At 39.7% G+C, this 20,409-nt stretch overlaps 1 protein-coding gene across 1 annotated transcript in view; it reads right to left on the reverse strand.

Annotated features, from left to right (window-relative positions):
- Positions 1-20,409, reverse strand: part of USP24 (ubiquitin specific peptidase 24) — a 131,065-nt gene that overhangs the window by 4,089 nt on the left and 106,567 nt on the right. Inside the window, 12 exon segments of the mRNA XM_033113600.1 lie at positions 1,041-1,151; positions 1,536-1,622; positions 2,034-2,109; positions 4,402-4,480; positions 5,722-5,788; positions 7,603-7,668; positions 9,879-9,992; positions 10,835-10,956; positions 12,784-12,886; positions 14,455-14,547; positions 14,987-15,103; positions 17,412-17,508. Coding sequence (XP_032969491.1) covers positions 1,041-1,151; positions 1,536-1,622; positions 2,034-2,109; positions 4,402-4,480; positions 5,722-5,788; positions 7,603-7,668; positions 9,879-9,992; positions 10,835-10,956; positions 12,784-12,886; positions 14,455-14,547; positions 14,987-15,103; positions 17,412-17,508 — 1,132 coding nt within the window.

Below are 20,409 nucleotides of genomic sequence, written 5' to 3' on the forward strand. Positions count from 1 at the left end.
GAGGAAACGGCAGAGATAAGAGGGAAGAAGAGTTTTTATTAAAAGATGGAAGAGAACTGAGTACATCGAAACACTGCTGGGAAGGATCTGTAGGAGGGAGAGGTACAAGATACCAGACAGCCCAGAGAGAGGAGGAAGAGAGAGAGAGAGAGAGAGAGAACACAAGGTTTGTGACAGGATGGTAGTGGAAGGGGGAGCCATCCCCGTGACAGCAGAGATGAGGACAGGGGGCTTGCCGGGGGCTGTCAGTCTGGGAGCCAGCAGCTGCAGGAACGCTCATTCGATAACTTTTATTTTCTCGGCAAATAAAGTAGGTGAGCCTCAGATTCCCTCCTGTAAAATCAGGGATCTCACAAAGTTATCATGGCCCAAAAGATTAGGGAAAAAAGGCACACACAACATCAATAAGATTCATTTAATGAGGCCCCTGGCAAGCACCGATGGAGTCGCAGAGGAAACTGCCCTTACAGAATGTTACAGACTACAGGAAAAGACACATACATGCTATTACATTTACATCTGCTTCATTTTTTTTGCACATAGTAGGTGTTCAATAAATATTTCACTCCTTTTTCTACTATAGTGGTTAGTATTGAAAATGTTTTTCTTTTTTTTTTTTTAAAGTAAGCTTAAAATTATTCTTTGACTCCCCTGACAAGTAGGTACATTTCCATGGCATGAAGCCCTTCTTTCCAAGGGTCCATGTTTCCAGGAAGGCTGGTGAAAGCAAAAGCTGGAGGGGGGGATTTTTCATAACCCGGCAGAATGAAGTGAATAAGCTGGACCGAATACAGCTGTGGCCTGGCTTTATCAGGACTATTCCAAGTAGATTAGAATAGCCAGCCAGAGGTCAAAGCCTTGTATGAATTTTGCATGCAGCACTGTTCCACTGTGTAAGCAAATTGTTAGTGAGTCCTGAGCAGAGATCACTGGAGGGCGGAGCTGGTGTCTCCTTTGGTTCTTGATTATGAACATTCTTTTTGGAAAAGTTCAGAGCAGGCGCTGCCCTTTCACACAGGGCCATGCCCTTCAGTTTATACCTGTTGTAAATGCCTCTCTCCGTTCTCGTTTGCCGGACTACTCTCCGACCCATTACTACTTCCTGATTGCTCTTTTTCATTCAGCAAAGCTGTGGCATATGCTAATGTGTCCTGCGGGAGATTGAAACATGAGAAGAGAAGGTTAGGTGGTGCGCAGCGGCAGCAGCTCCAACAAGAAAGACTACCCTTTCTCTACTTGACCTTGGGAGGGGCAGGGAGCCTCCAGGGTGGTGCTCTCATGGCAGTGCCCAGAGCACCCCTCAACCTCGGTGGCACGCAGGGGCCTGACTGACCAATGCACACCGCTTTTCTTCTAGGCAAGTAATTTGCAAACTATACACCAACTTGGTGTCTTGTCACAGAAATTCAATCATTTCTTCTGCTCTTTCTCATTTTCAACCTATACCTCTCTTCTCTGAGGATGCAGTTTCTCAGAAACACTAATCCTACCTGAAGGATTTAAAAGCACACAAAACCAAAAAAGACAAGCCTCACCTGAGCTGAAATCGTTCGCTGAAAGGTTTTTCCTGTTGATGTTTCATTAGAGACATTACTCTGCGGTGTCCAATAATGTTCTGACATCTGAGACGGAAGGTCAAAAACGCCATAAGGGATGACAAATGAGCCCACAGGAGTTCACAACTTCTACTATTACGTAGTAGACTATAAAAGCATCTAAAGCAGCAGATAAATCTACCCAGACCTTCTAGCGCATCAGGAGATTCTTTCCTGGAAGGTTTCACTTCTACTCTCAAAAGCTCAGTAAAATGCTACTTCTTATATTATCATCCCTACTTTTTCACCTATAAATTTAAGATACATGTGTTAAGGCACAAATTTAATGCATAAAAATAGGTATCAACTGTACCAAAAAAAGTCGGAAGCCTGAAAATATTTTGAGGCCAGTCTCAGATTAAGTTTAAGAGAACTTTCCTGATAAGACATCCAGCTATTGATTCCTGTTATAGCCAGAAATGTTCAAAATGCAATTACCTTCTTCTGAAGCCACTGTACAGCCCAACTCCAGTGGTGGGAATTCTCCTTGAAATATTCTTTAGCAGCAGGACACCTGGCAATTGGAAGAGATTTTTATTGGCCAAATGCTTTCTTTGCAAATATACTTGTTTAATCGATAACACTTTTTTTTTTCACTTTTATTTTAAGTGTGTTTTTCCAGGACACATCACTCCAAGTCAAGTAGTTGTTTCAATCTAGTTGTGGAGGGTGCAGCTCAGTGGCCCATGTGGGGATAGAACTGGCAACCTTGTTGTTAAGAGCACCACACTCTAACCAACTGAGCTAACTGGCTGCCCCGATAGCACGTTTTTATTTTGAAAAAAAAATGCTCCTTTCATTAAAGTTCAGTTATGTTTATATTAATTTTTTTTTTGGTTTGGGTATGTTCACATGTTTAAACTTCAAAAGGCAGTAAAAGGTAAATATGAAGTGAAAAGTTTCTTTTCTATCTCTAATTCATCTCTTCAATTCTATTAAAAATTCAAAGTTGAAAAATGAAACAAAAAACAAAAACAACAAAACCCCCCACAACCAACTGTACATTTAATAAATGATCTCTTGATAGAATCAAATTGGTCTTTAATTTTTGTGATTTGAATAAGAATGCTATTATTTTTAAACATGGTCTCAGAGCCCCTCTTTCTCCTTCCATTTTTATTTGCCTCTCCAGTAAGCTGTCCTTCATATGTGAAGACAGTACTGATGGTGCTATTACCACTAGTGTGTGTATAACATGTACGTGTGAAGGATATGGAAATACATATTAATATAATGACACTGCTATTTGGGGACTGCGTGTCTGCTGGCATCAGACATACTTTGTGGCCCCAACACTACTTGGAAATGCCACTCTCAGGCAAGTACTTATGATAACGCACTGCCAATATCAAGCCTAATTAATGAACCCACAGTTGTGGCAGGATGTTCTCCATCTGTGTCCACAATGCTAATGTTGTTTCATCTGGAAAACGCATGTTCATGCATTATTTCAGTGAGGCTCTCATTTATATCTGTTTAGGATGCTCAAATGCAGCAGATTAAGCCCAACAGATTTCTCATTCTTATTTTGGTACCAGTCCAAGGATGGCAATACCTAAGTCTTACCCATGCCTAAGACTCAGCAAATATCTGGAGCAAAATAAAGTAAGCTATAAAGAAGGCTCAATGTAAGACTCAGAGATGGCAGTGCAGTCTGCTCAGTAACCCTGGGTTATCATGCAGTCACTCTGGTCTCTTGTTTGCCCATGTAGCAAATAGGGGCACTAAAGCAGCAAACCACTGAGGTTCCTTCTAACACTGAGAACCTTTGCTTTCCAAGTGTCTATCAACAAACGAATGGGTAAGCAAATTATGGTCTATCCATATAATGAAGTATTATTCAGCCTTAAAAAAGGAAGGAAATTTTGACATGTGATACAACATGGATAAACCTTGAAGACATCAGGTTAAGTGAAATAAACCAGTCAGAAAAGGACAAATACTGTATGAGTCCACTCATTTGAGGTACCTAGTAGTCGAATTCAGAGACAGGAAGTAGAATGATGGCTGCCAGGGGCTGGAGGGAGGAAGAATGGGGAGTTATTGCTTAATGGGTACAGATTGTCAGGGAGGAAGATGAAAAAAATTCTGGAGAAGAATGGTAGTGATGGCTGCACAACAATGTGAACGTACTTAATGGCACAATTGTACACCTAAAAAAGGTTAAAATGGTAAATTTTATGTTATGTATATTTTACCATAATTAAATAAAAAAGAAAAAGTAACCTTTGCTTGCCATCAATCAGCCTGTGCTCACATCCTAGGTCTGACAGCAAGCATGTCACTTAGGCTACCTATGATGTGGGACTAGTCGTAGTACCTAACCTCACAGTTGTTGCAAAGATTAAATAAGAATACAGGCAAAGTATTTAGCACAGTGCCTGGGTTCATAAATGTAAGTAGCTGTAACATGATTTTGTCTCTTGAGAGACTGTTTTAAAAGTGGGGACCCAGAACCTGAAAGAGTTGGAAGTTAACTTACATTAATGAAAGATACCATGAGTGCAGGTTCATGGACTCTTGCTGTGAAGGTTCCCAAGTATGCTTTGCCTTGATTCCTGCCCTTCCTGCAAAAAGCCTGGTGGGTTAGCCTTTTCCTTGGATTCCGTAAGACCAGTTACTCTTAATACTTCCCCTTCACATCTCTTTGAGATCATTTGAGTAGGTTTCTGTACCAGCCAAGTAAGCATGCCCTGAGTCAGACTCTCTAGGTACTAAAACAAGGCAGATTTTGTTTTCCTGGTCATATTTGACTTGTAACTAAAAACACCTGCATTTCCTCCCTGCATTTTGAGTCAGTACTTACTTTTGAGCAAGAGTTACAAGAAATTTGACACACTGGTAGCAGCGACTGCTGTCCACATGGTTACTGTGGTGCATCAGAGCTGAAGGAAGAGAAGAATAAATTTCAACAATAAAGCACTACACTGACAGTGGGTCCAAGCAATATCAGCTCTCTTGTTCTGAAAACTTACAACAAGCTACTTTGATAAGCAGATGAGGAACTTCATTAAAAGCATGGTGGTGCTGATCAATACCGTGTTTCCCCGAAAATAAGATGCATTAGAGCTGATGGTCTGGCTAGGTCTTATTTTCGGAGAAACACAGTAGGATCCTCCAAATTCTAATGGGTAGAAACACTAAACAGTATTCAAGAAACATATGTGATGGTGAAAGTTTGACTTTAAGGAGAACGAAGAGAACTAAAATTTATACTAGCTGATTATTTACCTAGAGACCTCCAAACTTTTCCATCCACAACGATGACAGAAGAGTAGTTACAACCCTTTTAGTATGATAAATGGAAATTTATGCTATTAGTTCAGTTCAACAAATATTTCCTGTTCTGGGCTTTGGGGATTTAAAGGTAAATAATACTTGGTCCCTGCTCTTCAGGAGTGTATGGTCTGTAAGCGCCAGAGAGCGTGGGGCTGCTCCGAGGAGAGTACACAGTTCCAAAGGGGTGGCCTAGAATGTGGTAGCCACAGAACTTTTTAGCTTGTTTCTTTTCTTTGATAAAAGGAGGTCCTAAATCTTTTCTTGATACATAGTGAAATCTAAAATGGCTCAGATAAAGAGGAAATACATGTGGATGGTGGGAGCCGAATAAGACTATTTCTAACCAAACTTTTTCTAAGAAATAGCTCACTAAAGCCACTTTAACCTTCTGAAAAACAAAACTCTGCTCAAAACCTTTTATGAGTAGACAATAGAAATTTGGGTGCATTCATAGCACAGGAAAAAAAAAATCACATCTCATGAACTTGACAATATCCTGAGTCTGAGGTTTTAGTTTTTTCCTTCCCAGGGGCTACAGAATGGAATGAAAGATTTCCTGCATCAGAAAGTAGCCTTGAGCTTGTTGAAAACAGTCACAGCACCCCTGAATCTGATCTGACCCAGTAAAAGGACCTCAAGCTGCACTTTACTGACTAAAAGTAGGAGTGTCCAGGGCGAACAGGTCCTCTGGTTTTAATCCTCACGACGAGATGAGGGAGCCCATTGGCACCACTTCTGCGGGACTGTGCACTGTCGTGCGCCGGGGAGGGGGGCAGACCTGTCAGGGAGGGGACCGGCTGGACAACGGGCTAGCTGCACGTTTACTGCTAAGGCCGAGCATACTTGCCTAGTAATCCATTTTCTGTCTCAAACACAAATTTGACTCTCTCTACTTGTATGGGATCTTCAATGACCTTTGAGAGGAAGGAAACAAAGACTGGTCAGTAAAAGAAGGAATTTGTGTTATAGCCACTGGTACCTTTTAAAAAAAAATTCAAGAGATTAATTTCGTTTCTAACTTAACAAAACCTAATACAAACAAATATAATGCCATTACCATATATCTCAACAATATCTTAAATTTTAAACTTACAATGTAAAACCATTAAGTAATGTCTGAAGATCCATTTATTTCCCAGCGATGTGTTCTTACCAACACCTACAATTCTCTGGGTTATAAGAACGCGTATTTCATGGCCCCAAGGATTAGAGGGCTCACGTATTTACCAAAAACGTCAAAGTTTTGCTACAATACAGGCTCTGCAAGCTGATGTGGAGGTTTATTCCCTGCCACATAGGGCTGGATCTACGTCTTGCTCTCGCTGTATTTCTAGTGCCCATCAGCCAACTGTGCACTGTGCAGAAAAGTCAACGGGTTTGTTGTCGAGCAGAACAACATACAGCCCTACTCCTGTGGGGCAACAACCTTCCAAACTTTGTAAAAGCACTAGGACCAAAAGGAGGTAAAGGACCAGAAAGATAGGCTTTTTATAAACGGTTTCCATGATGTAGTTCCTTACTCAAAAGTATTTATTAAACGTCTACCCTTTGCCAAGGCGTGTATTAAAGTTGTAGGGATTTAATGCTAGTGTCTCTTATCAGCTCACAAGCAATCACCAAATTCTATTGATTCTCTTTCCCAAACACCTCTTGATCTGTCCCTTGCCGCCTCCTACTATGTCTCTTCTCAGTACAGGCCTTGTTACCTCTCACACTCAGACTACTGCCACAGACTTCTATATGGTCGTCCAATTCCAACCTTGTTTCCTTTTTTAGTCAATCTTTCAAAATCATTGCCAGGCAATCTCTCTAAGACATAAATCAAGTCACATAACTCTCCTGCTTAAAACCCTTCCATGGCTCCCCAGCACTGACCGACAGCAGAGGTTACAAAACAGTTTGGGCCAAATAAAACAGGCATATAGACAACTTAGCTACCAGGCACCAGTGTGCAACCTCTGGCCTACAGGGAAAAGTCCACGTGCATTGGTACCCGAAGCCCTTCCGGATCTGGTTTGGACTTCTTTCCTCAAACCTAATTCAGTTCCTACTCCTTCTACTCATATCACTTACAGTTCACTGAGCAAACCAGGTGGAGAGCATGGGCTAGGGGGCTAGTTGCTTGGCTCAGATCCTCATCTGTAACTATTAAAGGCTGGCCTTGGGCAAATCACTCCACCTCTCTAAGTTCCAGTGTCTAATGTAATACTGCATTTCATTGATTATAACTGAAGTTTTCTCCCCCTGCACTTTGTAGTTCAAAAACTGGGATGTATCCTACCATCAGTTACATTTTAGTTTCATGGCTCATAAAAAATACTTTTAGTAGTATGGTGACAGTCAATCAATCAATGGTGCCTTAGGAATTCAATGATCTGTAGAGCCAGCAATTTACCTTTGATGGTTACTGTGAGGTTTAAAAAAGACATATTTGTGCTTCGCAGTTTCCTATCCATAGCAGGGCCGTCCATTCCTCCCTTGCTGTCCGCACCACAACTGCTTGTGCACTGTCTAGCTCCGTCACTAAACCGTGAGCCCCTATGAGGTGGAGTTTTACTATTGCTCACCTCTAAATCAGTCCTGCACAAACAATGACTGCTATGAAGAAGACTCAGGAAGCGCAGACCAAATGAATAGAAAACAATACAAGGACACACAACTTTTTATTTATAAACAATGCTGACTAATACATACCTAATACAAATGAATCAGAATATTTATGACTTACCAATATCTCATGAAGTAGATGGAACGTATTTTTTAACTCATGGGCTGGAGCTGTTTCTAGTTGGTTCTGAAATATTTTTAAAAAGCATAAAAATTCCAGTTAAGTCTTCAGTGGAAACCACATTGGAGCGTCAGTCAACAATACTGGACTCAAGCCCTAGTTCTACCACTATCTGGCTGACCTTGGGGAGGTCAATTCCTCTCTTTGGGCCTCAGTTTCCCCAAATGCTAAATCTAGGAACTGAAACAAACTACCTCTGCGGTCCTCCAAGCTGCAACACTCTGTGATGCTTCATTATGGAATTAGGAAGGAGAGAAGGGGAAGGGCAGAAAGAAAAGGAGAGAATTTTAAGTCACTAAATGGGCCCAAATTTATATTTCTATTTCATTTATACATATCCTATTTTGTTTTCCAGAATATGCTGGTATAGCTATGAGAATGCAAATGAGACTACCCTGAGATAAATATGCTATGAGTGAAGTATAATATATAAGAAAAGTCAGCTTATGAACTGAAAAATCTGCCAAGACACACTAAGTGAAGAAAGCAAGGTTCTGCAAACTCACACTGCTCTGTGCATGTGAATAACCTTATGCACAGATGGGTAGGGAACTAAGAAGGACACTGCATTACAACACCACACTTCTCAGGTGGCAGGTCTGGTAGTAGGTAAGCACTTCACATACCACACCTCACTGAATCTTCACAATCTGTGAAGTCAAGTCATACTTCCTCTCATTTTGCAGAGGAGGAAATTATCCGAGGTCATATAATTAGTAAACAGTAAAGAGAGGAACTCAGTCACCTCTGATACGGGTCTGTACCGAAAAGGCTGAGGGCAAAACACACTTTAGTAAGAGCTGGGAGACAATCCATGAATCACCCGCTACTTGTTAGCACTACATGTATCACTATTGTAAACTGTGGTGCACCTAAGGGTGTGGCAGAAATTCTGTGGGCAGAAACTACACATATGGTGTACATTTACAGAAAGAGGCCTGGAAGGACACATACCAGTGTGACGGTACTGGTCCCTAGGGTAAGGTGGAGAGGGGACAAACAGTCAAAGTGGACTTTGTCCTTACTTGTATGTTTTAATTTGTCACAAAAAGAATGCAGTCATTAAAAATTAAAGATTAAAAACTAATAAAAATAGTATGCGTAGGTTTATAGGATTTTCTAGTAATCCCTGGAAAGGCAGTAAACAATATGGTTAAGAGCACAGCCCTGTAGCCAGATGGCTCACATTCAAATCCCCCCCTGCTGGTTACAAGTTGTGTAGTAAGACCCTGGGCAAGTTATTTAGTCTTGGCCTCAATTTGTACAACTGTAAAATGGGTGATAATAATAGTACTGTGTTTCCCCGAAAATAAGACCTAGCCAGACCATCAGCTCTAATGCGTCTTTTGGAGCAAAAATTAATAAAGACCTCGTCTTATTTTAATATAGTATCAGACTGGGTATAATATAATATAATATAATATATATAACATAATATATATAACATAATATATTACCGGGTCTTATATTAATTTTTGCTCCAAAAGATGCATTAGAGCTGATGGTCCAGCTAGGTCTTATTTTCGGGGAAACACAGTATCTATCTCATAGGACTACTTCTTGAGAATTGAGTTAAATACATAGTATACTTGGAACAGTGTGTGATATCCAGTAAGTACAGCATAAGTAGTGGCCATTACTATATTGATCAGAGTTTCATAATGAACTACATTACTATTTCAGAAGGTGATAAAAACCTACTTTTGATTTTTAAAATGTTGCAGGGGGTGATAATCTCCAACTGGAAAACATTTTACACAACAATGGTGACTACAGCATTCTGAACTACAAAGTATTCTTAACAGTCAAAAACTGAACCAAATGCAAACATATACCATTAGGAAGGGAGTGGTTAGGTAAATTATGGTACATGAGAGGATGAAATATTATACTTGCAGATAACTTTTAAAGATAGGGGAAATACTTACAATGTCAAGTGAAAAACGACCAAATCATAAAGACAATAAATTCCCAATTATGTTAAAATAACATGCATAGAAAATAAAAGGGAAACGTAATGTTCACGGTGATTATCAATAAATGATGGGATTCTGAGTTCTTTATTCTTCATTTTTTTAAGGAGGCTGTATTATTTTTATGATTAGGAAAAACAATTAAGGTTATTAAAAGAAGCATATTAATTGTGAGCAAAGGATTGCTTTCCGAGTCTCAAGCGCCAGCTGTCAGGCTATCACTAGGTTTAAGTGAGGTCTTACCTTAATGAAGTGCAACATAGTGAAGGAAAAATGTTCGTTACAGAAGCAGCAGTACACCACCATCTCAATGAGCGCCAAGAGCGAGCCCGTCAGCTCTCGTAAAGCAAACATTACCTAGTGGGAGGGTATAAAAGGAGTAAGCTTTTCTCCTGTCAGTTGTCGACAGGTTGTTTCTGGCTTTAACTGAAATTTACTCAGATTTACTGTCATCAACATTGCCTCAAAATAGGGGTTTTTAACTGCTAAAGGCCTATGGAGAGACTTCAGGGTGTCTAGGTCTGTCTGAAATTTAACACAATTTTGTGCAAATGTGCATTTTTCTTGGGAGTCACTTTCATCAGATTTTCAAAGGTAAATGTGCACCCAATTAAAATAATTCCTGATAGATCCAAAAAACACATAGTGTTAAGCATAAAAAAAGGAGATACACAGCATAGCACGGTTGATGTTGTTAAAAAACCAGTATGATATACTGCTCATATAGGATTGCAAGATTACATTCTCAAGAAGGGGTGGCTCTAGATAGATGGGGAAGCGACTGGATTGTGGACAGGCCACATAGCGTGTGCCATAGTGAGGACTCCCATACTCCCGAAGTTTAAAAAACGTGTGCTTCAGAGTTGTAGTATTCCAGGACCAGGGACACACGAGAGAGATTGGGAACAAAACCCTCTGACAATAACTGTGACTGGTGAGGTGCAATTTACCTCCTGGGGACCTAGGGGGCAATGAGCTGGGCTGGACATGGAGGTCCAATTCTTGGGTGCAGAGAAGAGTAATATTCTCTTCAATTGATTCCTTCTGACACATACATAGGAAGAAAAATTAACTTGAAAGAATCATTTCTTCTCTTCAGAATACTCTTCTTCATCAGAAAATGTAACTAATAACAAAAGGTGTTTTTCCTCAAGTAGGAGAAATAAAAAGAAAATGGTTTTAGAAAAACAAATACATACCTCTAACAGGTAAGGTTTCCCTTCAGACAAGAACAGCAAGGCTTCTACCTCCTCATGGAGGGGCAGCAGAGGGCTTGAGGGAGCAATGCTAACAGGTGGCCGTTGTTTAAATAGGCCAGGAGCTGTAGGAGACCAAACAAACGAAACCTGTCTCACTTGACGTTATTTCATGAACTAGCCATCGACAAGGTAAAGCGAGTCTCTCAAGATTCACACACACAACTGCTGAGTATTACAACCTGTTCCTTCACAGTCCAGTGAGGAAGCCAGACATGTAGAAAGGAGAACATGTTTACCTATTTCTTTCACTGTCTGCATAAGCTGTAGGTTTGACTATTAAGATCTCTACATTCCTAGTGATCCCCACCCAAGACAATCTTTCAAAAATGCAAAAATATAAATTATGTATGAAGAAAAATGTCCATTATGGCTCTGAAGAGACACTGAACATGATAGTTTTGTTCCTCAAACAACTGTCCTCAAATAATGGCCAACACCACCTATGCTAAGCAGAATCAACCCCATGGAAGGGGTTACCTCATTTGCTAGGAAAATGAAGACTCATACTGTAATTTTCTTTCTTCTTTTTTTTTTTTTAAGTGTGTTTTTCCAGGACCCATTAGCTCTAAGTCAAGTAGTTGTTTCAATCTAGTTGTGGAGGGTGCAGCTCACAGTGGCCCATGTGGGGATCGAATAGGCAACCTTGTTGTTAAGAGCACGGAGCTCTAACCAATGTAGCTAACCAGCCGCCCCCTGTCATTTTCTTTTACCAACGTATCTGAACAAACGAAATAGGCAGCTTTGTCTTTTTAGATGAATGAATCAGATTTAGGAAGCAAACTCTACTTCACAACCATCTAAGTGCTCCCCCAATGTCCCTTTAGAGAGTCAATAAGCATTTCAAGATCAGAGTGATGCGCAGTGATTTTTATCTAGTTTCCTGTATTCAGATCTCACTGGTCAGAGAACACTAAAACCTACTACAGCCTCTGGGGTCAGAGCTTTGCATTCACATACTGGTTGCTATGCCACTTACTAGCCGTGAGACTTGTGGAAGTTATTAAACCTCTCTCTGAGTTTCCTCTTTTATAGAAGGGTCTAATATCCCCCTCTTAGGTTTGTTGAGGGGATTACAAACACAATGAATAAACTTAAAGCACCACGGAACGGCACAGAACACAGAAAACACTCAATACTTTTCAGTTGCTTTGTTGTATTATTGTTGCAATTGTTGGTGACGTCATGACCAGGCCTAGAAATAGTATAAAAACATAACACACACAAAACAAACCCCCCAAAACAGCACACACACAGGTTAGAACAGTGAACAACAATAAAGGACAGTTTGTGTTTTTGCTATATTAAATGAGGACCGAACTATTGGTTCTGGGTGACAAAGTAGGAAATGCTACCAACTACATCTAATATTCAAATACATTTCAATGTCTTAATTTACATCTGAATCCCCTCTGTTTTTACAAAGTACTTTAACCTTAATCTTCAGTGTACCTGGGGGGTTATGGTTTTAAAACTCCCATTTTGTATTGAGGATCAGAAAGGTCAGGTGGCTTGGTCAAGTTCACAGTTAGGAGACTCCCACATGGTAAAATCTAATGGTAAAATCTTGGGTATTTTACCATTAGATCAGATGTGTCAATTATGGTAATGAATGAAGTCCAAATTAGCCTTTAATTCTAGAGTTTTGTTTTTTTTTTCCAAACACTTACTACCCCTTCTTCAAGTAAATGACTTTCTCTTGAGAAAAGCTAGTAAAATAAGGTGAAATTTAACATGAATTAAAACAAAAATTTTAAGTGCTCCTCAAATATCAAACAGCCAAATGAGAAATAAGTAATATCCTTTTAATTGCTAACATTATTACTCTCGTGCATTATTGACAATTTCGGTATCTCTTCATTTTTCTGTATTAAAGGTATGTTAAAGCTTACCAACATTCCTTTGGGAAGAGACATCTGAATGCAAAACAAGTAAAGCCACTGTATTATGAAGATTCCCAAATTCTCGTGCTTGCGCCGAACTCCATCGACGTATCTGTTGTCAAAGAACATAAAGTGGACGTTCGTGTTTTAGTTAGAAATAACATGAAGACGAAGGGAAAGGATGTGCTGATTCATGATATTTTGGGCCACAATTACTTCTCAATGTTTGACAGTAAAAGAGGTCAAAGTATAAAAAGCCACAGGTTTTAAGCTACCTTAAGAGTGTTTTTCCCCTTAGACATATTAACTCAGATTCTAAAACAAATCCATTCGTGTATTGAGTTTAGGTACTGAGTGCTTAGCATGTGTCAGGTAATCTCCCTGTACCTCAGTATAATGGGGAAAACCCATGTGGCTGGAGAAGTGGGGGCCTGGCCCTCCCTGCCGCTCACTGTGCTGTGTGGATGTGGGCGAGTTCTTTCCCCTAACACTGCCGGACTGCTTTGTATAACGGCAGCCACAACCCACCTGTGCTGCCCACTGTGAGGTTGTGAGGACCAAATGACAACTTACAAGTGAAAATGTACGCAATGCTATATGCTCCACAAATGCAAAACAATATTGATTATGTGTGAAGCTGAATTAGTGAATTTAAATCAATCGTCATTGTCAATGGAGTGCCTGAGGTGGAAGAGCTTGAAGTGACCAATGGATATTGTAAATCTCCACGTAATATCCCTACACAGAGCAGGCCACGGCGTCAGTCCTTGCTTTTTAACTCTGAAAAGTCCTCGCAGCATCATGGTCGGCAGGAAGCTGAGAGGAGGCCTGAGCAGCAAGTCTGTTTCCCCTAACAAAGGAAAAATTTTCCTGTGTGTGCATCACATACAAGGGAAACCAGAGCTGGTTCTGAATCCTGGTTCCATGCTTTAGCTTGTGACCTTGAACAAATCACTTAACTTCTCTGTGCTGTATCTCAGAATGGGGATGAAACTGCCTATTGTACTGAATTGTGAGTATCAGAGGTATAGCATACAGTGACCAGTTGTGTCTGGCACACAACAGGCACTCCATAAATAGTATTTATGATTATTGCATATTCACCTTTTGTGTATTTTAAATCTATCAAACAAAAGAAATGTACGTGTAATGGATGGGAGAAACACACCAACACAGAAACTTTAAACAGGAGAGTCATTTTCATATATCTAACCATACTATTATTATAAAACAACTTCCCTTTCATTTTCTGACTATGGATACTAGTGTATCTGCAGCAACATCCTTCAGTGTATAACAGTACGATTGCACAGTTGAATCTGGGCTTGTTATCAGCACCCGAGAAGTAACCACCACCCAAACAGCTTTGCTCACAGTCCCAGAGAGCAAGTGGAAGACTCAATGCCACCATTCCTTGCAGGTTTTCAAATCTGCCCAGTCGGAACCCATCTTTCCCATGACACTTCACATTTTGACTGATACTCGAGGTAGTTATTTCCATGGGTTATTACTAGGAAATACTACAAGAAAGCTGTAAAAATAATTGAACTATAAAGAATGTTAAAGTCTACATAGTACCAGTACCTGGACTACAATGAGATAAAAATACATCTCACTCACAGAGAAACAAAGTGGCTATGAAAACAATGGCCATTCACTGGCTGCAACAGTAGGCATTACCTGATTGTTCTGCCGACTGGCCCCCAGCAGAAAGCTGATCATGTGTCGCAGAGCTGAATGCCTCAGAAGAAGGTCTCCCGCCCTAAGACCTTGCTGTCACAACATATTGAGAATGACAAATTATATTCCTATCCAGACAAAAATTAGTTTTAAAGACACAGTTACATGAGAAGTTTTAAGGAGTCAGTAAGTTTTTAAATGCTATAATTTACATATAGAAAGTATCTGTTAAAAATCAAATTAAAAAACTCTTGAGGTCCAACAGCCTCCCACTGCTTCATAATGGCTACAAAACATGGAATTACACACTAGTTATGATGCAGACTTCTGCTATCAATGAGTAAGTACACTGACCGGTATCCGAATTCTTGTAAGTAATATGATCCATGAATCAAGGTGTTTAAGAAGAAACAGTCATAAAACCATATCCTATCGATCCTATATTGACCAGTCTAAATTCTTTCCATGTACAAAATTCCTTTAGACTATCAATCTGCTGTATTAGGAAAAGATATTAAAAAAAATCATTTACCTTTTGTACAAAAGTGTTGAACAGGAAAAAGTACTGAGCACAGTTTTTACAATTTTCTGGGACATCTTTATCCAACAGAACAAGCAGTACCTCCAGTAACTGGTGAAGGCTTTTTAACTGGTTAGAAGAAAAATGAAATTACATAAAGAAAAATGTAAGACAGACATTTGTAACAGGATAAATTTGCAGTATGTCACCATAAGAACAAAAAGAAAGTCTGGTTCACAGACAATCCAGTCTTAGATTCAGATGGATTTATGCTTTGGAGAGCAAAAACAATGATCAATTTTACCTTCCAGGGAAGACTGGTACTATAGAGATAATTAAAAGGGAAGCCTGGTTTTGTTTCCTAGATTTCAGAGTCAAGGGCATGAGTCTACTGCCTACGGAGCACATTTTCTGCAGAGCCAATTTCTCTGTCTCTTAAAAAAAAGGCGGGGGGGTGGGTTAGAGGGAGCATATTTCTGAACCCCTCCCTCCACTATGCTACTTCTTCACATAATCACAGATGCAAAGAATAAAAAACACAGACACAGGCATAGGGGCTAGAAATCAAGCCAATGGAGCAAATGGAGAGCAACAGCCTGACAGAATGACAACGGCAATATCGACTCAACTGTGAACTTACTTGAAAGCCCGCTGACGCCTCATGGAAAGCTTTGAAAAACATTTTATTTGTTTAGAAACCATTTTGGTTATCACATTGCTTCTTCTTTCCCTCCCACCCCAACTGTTTTTGGACAAGTCCCTAGAAATTCACCTGTGATGATCTGAAAATTAAGAGCAGGCTTACTACTCTGGTTAGTTTATTTCTTCCAGAGATGGTGTTTATAGGCTTTTAAAATACTCCCATTCATCCTGTTACACCCATTATAAATACAGTAAAATCTAACATTTATACAGCACTTCATTTTCAAAGTACTTTACAATAAACAAAGTGGGTGGCAAGAGGCACCATTTCCATTATGGGGGCAAAACTGACAGCAAGTAGAATTTACTGAGGCAAATGGCTTTCGTGCTAGCGTCCTCCACCTCTTCCCTTTCCATCACCTGAATCCTGCCTTGGGAGTAGGGAGACTGCACTCATTCAGCCTTTATTTTTTGTCTGGGTTAGTACATGGGAGGAAGGAGGAGAAGAAGAAGGTCCTCAAGTTAAATATCTTAGGAAACTTCCACAGGGGTATTTCAGAGCAATGGTATCCAAACTGTCCTCAGCAGCTCCCAATGACCTATTTTATTTCTTCTTCTGCATCCAGATAAGGTTTCGTTTGGAAAATGGTTCTGCAGTTTAAGCTGATTGAAAACCATGGCCGTAGAGTAAACCTCAGCTTCTTTATGATTCCTGAAATTGACAAGGCAGTTTTCTTCTAGGTCCTGCCTATGGGTCACAGGCTACCTCCTGTTCGTTCTGGCCTGAGCAGAGCTCCTGAGGCTGTCTGGTCTAGCGATGCACCTGACTCAGGCCATGTGGAAGGAACGAAATGCTAGGGTGCAAATGCTATATCTGGATTAAACATCTCCTTTAAAGGACTTGCTCAAGGTTGCATTCCAAAGTCAACAACTGAATTTGAAGCAGCAATTCCTAGAATTTGCATTTAGTTCATTGAGACACAATGCCTCCAGCCAATGTTTATAAGGAGCCAATTAGGTCTGAAAATAAATAACATTTTTCAAAGTTTTCCATGTAGTGTCAGCTGTTTAAAACAGCAAATGTGGGAAGTAACTGCTGTATTTTCTAGCACTTAATAACAGATTGAATAATCAGACTTACAATGTATGTCAATTATTTCCCTAAGTCTTAAAATCTTTGGGGATTGAGGATGGTAATAAATACCATGATTTGTTTTTGTATATGTGAAATTGTGAACCAGAAAATATGTTAAAGAAAATAAGATTAGGAGAAAAAGAAATTCAGAGGAGCAGGAACAGGTTAGGGAATAATGGAGACCAATGAAGGAACTGTTTTGGCCAGTGCCCCTGGGTGATTGGCATTCTTTGGTCTGGTTGACAATTGAAGGTTTACGTCATAAAAATAGCTCATGAGGAAAGAGACAAAGCCAGGGGTGGCTCAAAATGTCTGTGGGTCTAGATTAGAGTCTCTAGGCCCAGGTTAGTCTCAGTTCAGGGAGACCTAATACAAATTCTTGAGCGAAGACTTTGAAAAGGACGGTTTTAGAGAGGAAATCCTGAAGCAGACCAAAGCAGACCTGAATTCCTGACCTACCTTGGTGGTTTCTGGGATATGAGGAGGAAAAGTCAGAATGCTTTCTACCCGGGCATTTATCAGAAAGCTGGTTCACAGAAAGTGCATTTTATGTAGCAAAATTACCAGATTCCAACCATAGGCTCTCTTTCTTATTATGTGCAATTTAAAACAGTTAGTAAAAACAGAATGTATAAATAAAAATTTAAAAATGAGACTGACCTTATCCTGATAAAACAAGGCACTGTCTAGGGTTTTCTCCAGAATGGTGGCCACAGCAACTCGTACTTCTCTCACATTGCACTCCAACAAGAATATTCTAAAATAGAAAAGAGTAGTGTAAAACAGCAGGACAGATTGCTGTAAGTCAACCTTCCCAACAGGCGTCCCACCTGCTATGCAAGAAACAAGATCACTCCAGATGTTTAGTTTAAGTCTTCTGAGAGCATAGCCACCTCACAGGCCACCATGAAGAAGGAAGGCCAAACAGGAAAACAAGACCCCTGAATTCTGAAAAATGGAGTTTTTTTCCCCTCTACTTTCTCTAAAATGAGTATCTATAAATTTGGACTTAAAGAGACATGAAAGCAAAGAACCTAGAATTTTATAAATTCTGTTCACTCAGGAGCAGTTCTCCCTAACACCCCCTCAATTTCTCAGAATAAGATATTAATTAAAGTTCTGAGTCAAGATAGCACCTCCTAATTCCCCTCTGCACCTATATTTCTATCCTTTTCCTTTCCTTTCCTCAACCCTTATTACTTAGTCCTCATAGACGCTTTTGAGGCTGAAAAGGTCCTGCTTCCTTCCTTTCTTCTTCTATGATGATGATGGTTACAGCAGTTAAGGTTTATCAGGCACTTCCATTATATCTAGCATTTCTAATGTTACAGTCAGATACTACACTATGTACTGCAAATGCATCATCTAAATCAATCCTTTACACAACCCGTGTGTAGAAGAGGCAGCCTCAGATGTGGGGGAGGGCATGGTCAGGCAGAAATATCTGCTCTCTGGGGCTGTTGTGACATAACCCTAATGTAAGTCGAGGTATCTGTATTTCTTTATAGGACATTCTCATTATTCCATGAGAAGGATATAAATACAACATAATTTTGAGGACCCAAGTCTTTCTTCAGGTGACAACAGTGAGAGTGGTTCTGGTCTCTGAGTGCAGCATTTGCATTTCCTTCCTCTGCTCCCAAGAGTATGCCTGTAACTCTGTCTTCTTTCTCTCAATAGAAAGAAGAAAGTGGAGCTTTCTGAGGTCGCTTCACTCCTGCTCATTCCATGTCAGTGTGAATGCTATGTTTTAACTACCTAATCTGAACCAGACAGATAAGACTGTGTTCAAAATCTACCAAGATTCCAAAAAAGGAGGTGGTGAGGAAAAGGAACGATTATAGAATGCTATATGTGGAGCTTGTTTGGATCCTGATTTGTACAAACATTTTTTATGCAAACACATAAAGTAACATTTTTGAGGAAAATGAATATAAACTGGGTATAGGATGATATGAAGGAATTATTATTTTTGTTTAGTGTGACAATGGTGATTAAGTTATTTTTTTAAAAAACTTTATCTGTTAGAGATACATGCTGAAAATTTTGTTGTGAAATTATATGATGTCTGAAATCTACTCTTTAAAATACTTCAGAGGAAAACAAAGCACGCATGTGAGTATGTGTGTGGGAGTTGGGACAGACACACAAGATTGGCCAAGTGTGGACAATCTGAGCTGGAGAATGGGTACAGTGGTTCATTATTCTGTCTACTTGGTGTATGTTTAAAAATTTCCACAAAAAAGGATTTTTAAAAGTACCCTTTATGTTAGTAGTTTTAATTCCTTTAGATCAACTTGCAAGCAATATTTACAAATTTAATTTTTCACAATTATAATTACCTTTAAAAATCGCCTAAGAAAAGGATGACACTGAGGGGCTGGCCCGAGAGGCAACACCCTCTTCACATTTACAGCTACTAAAATATTAGTACAGTACATGTTTATTGTTTAGTTGTAACAATGATAATCTAAGTTATCTTAAAAGTCCTAAAGAAGTAAGTAATAAGACAGAATATTAATTCCTGAAGAATATGAAATCGTAGGAATCGATACTGATGAGTGATAGAGCTTTATAAAGAAAGACTAAATGTAATGAACTCTACCAGGAAAAATTTAGATTAGGTGATTCATTGGGATTCCTTACCATCAGGAATTCTAAGAAATCAAAAATACTATTACTAATACCAAAGAAGTTAGTGAGCTTCTCTGGGGATATTTAAAAACAAGCCCATTTAGATGTAACAGAATGAACTAAATTATTTGCCATGTTCCTTCAAACTGGATGATTCTATGACATTCTACTGCCTAACACAATACTCAAGAGTCCTTCCAATGGGAAGATATTTTGGAATTCAGCTGGAAAAATGGGTAAAAGGTTATCTCTCATGCAAACTCTGAAGGGACAGGCAATGTTTATGTTCTCTCTTTGTGAACCAGCTGCATATATGCACAAACACTGGAGTCTTACTGTTTGCCAGGATCTCCGTGCACAGTAGGGAACAAAACAGACATAGCTTCTGCCTTCAAGAAGCTGAAATTTAGTGAGGGAGATGGGCAAAACAACAGGTCAGATGAACAGGGCAGACCTATTGTAGACTGGGTGATTAGGAGTGAACAGTCTCTCTGACAGCTGAAGGATGAGAAGGCTACGCAAAGAGTGGAAGGGAGAATGTTCCAACTAGGGGGAATATCAGGCTCAAGGGTTTTTAGGCAGGAAAAAAGCTTAGTGTGTTGAAGGAATCAACAAGCCAGTGAATGATAAGCATGCAGGAAAGCGAAACAAGGGAAGCCTGGAAGGATAGACAAAGATCATATTCAAGCAAGGCCTTGTGGGAAATGGTGAGGATTTTGGATTTTATGATGAATGCGATGGGAATCCACTGAAGAATTTTTAAGCAGAGAAGTAACATGATCTAATTTGTTTTAAAAAGAACACTTTTGTTGCTGTATGAAGTAGAGGAAGGAGAGGTAGAGATACCACGCAGGCAAATAAACAAATGTCTGAAGCTTGGACCTAGAGGTGAAGGGGATATTGGATCAAGAGCTTCAGTGACATTTCTAAGTTGCCACAAGACTCTGGATCTCCCCATGGGAAGGAACTTGCATTTCTGAATTCCCTATTATTGTCTGTTTTAAGGTGACAGATACCAAAGTAT

The sequence above is a fragment of the Rhinolophus ferrumequinum genome, chromosome 9 (genome assembly GCF_004115265.2).
Source record: "Rhinolophus ferrumequinum isolate MPI-CBG mRhiFer1 chromosome 9, mRhiFer1_v1.p, whole genome shotgun sequence".
NCBI lineage: Eukaryota > Metazoa > Chordata > Mammalia > Chiroptera > Rhinolophidae > Rhinolophus > Rhinolophus ferrumequinum.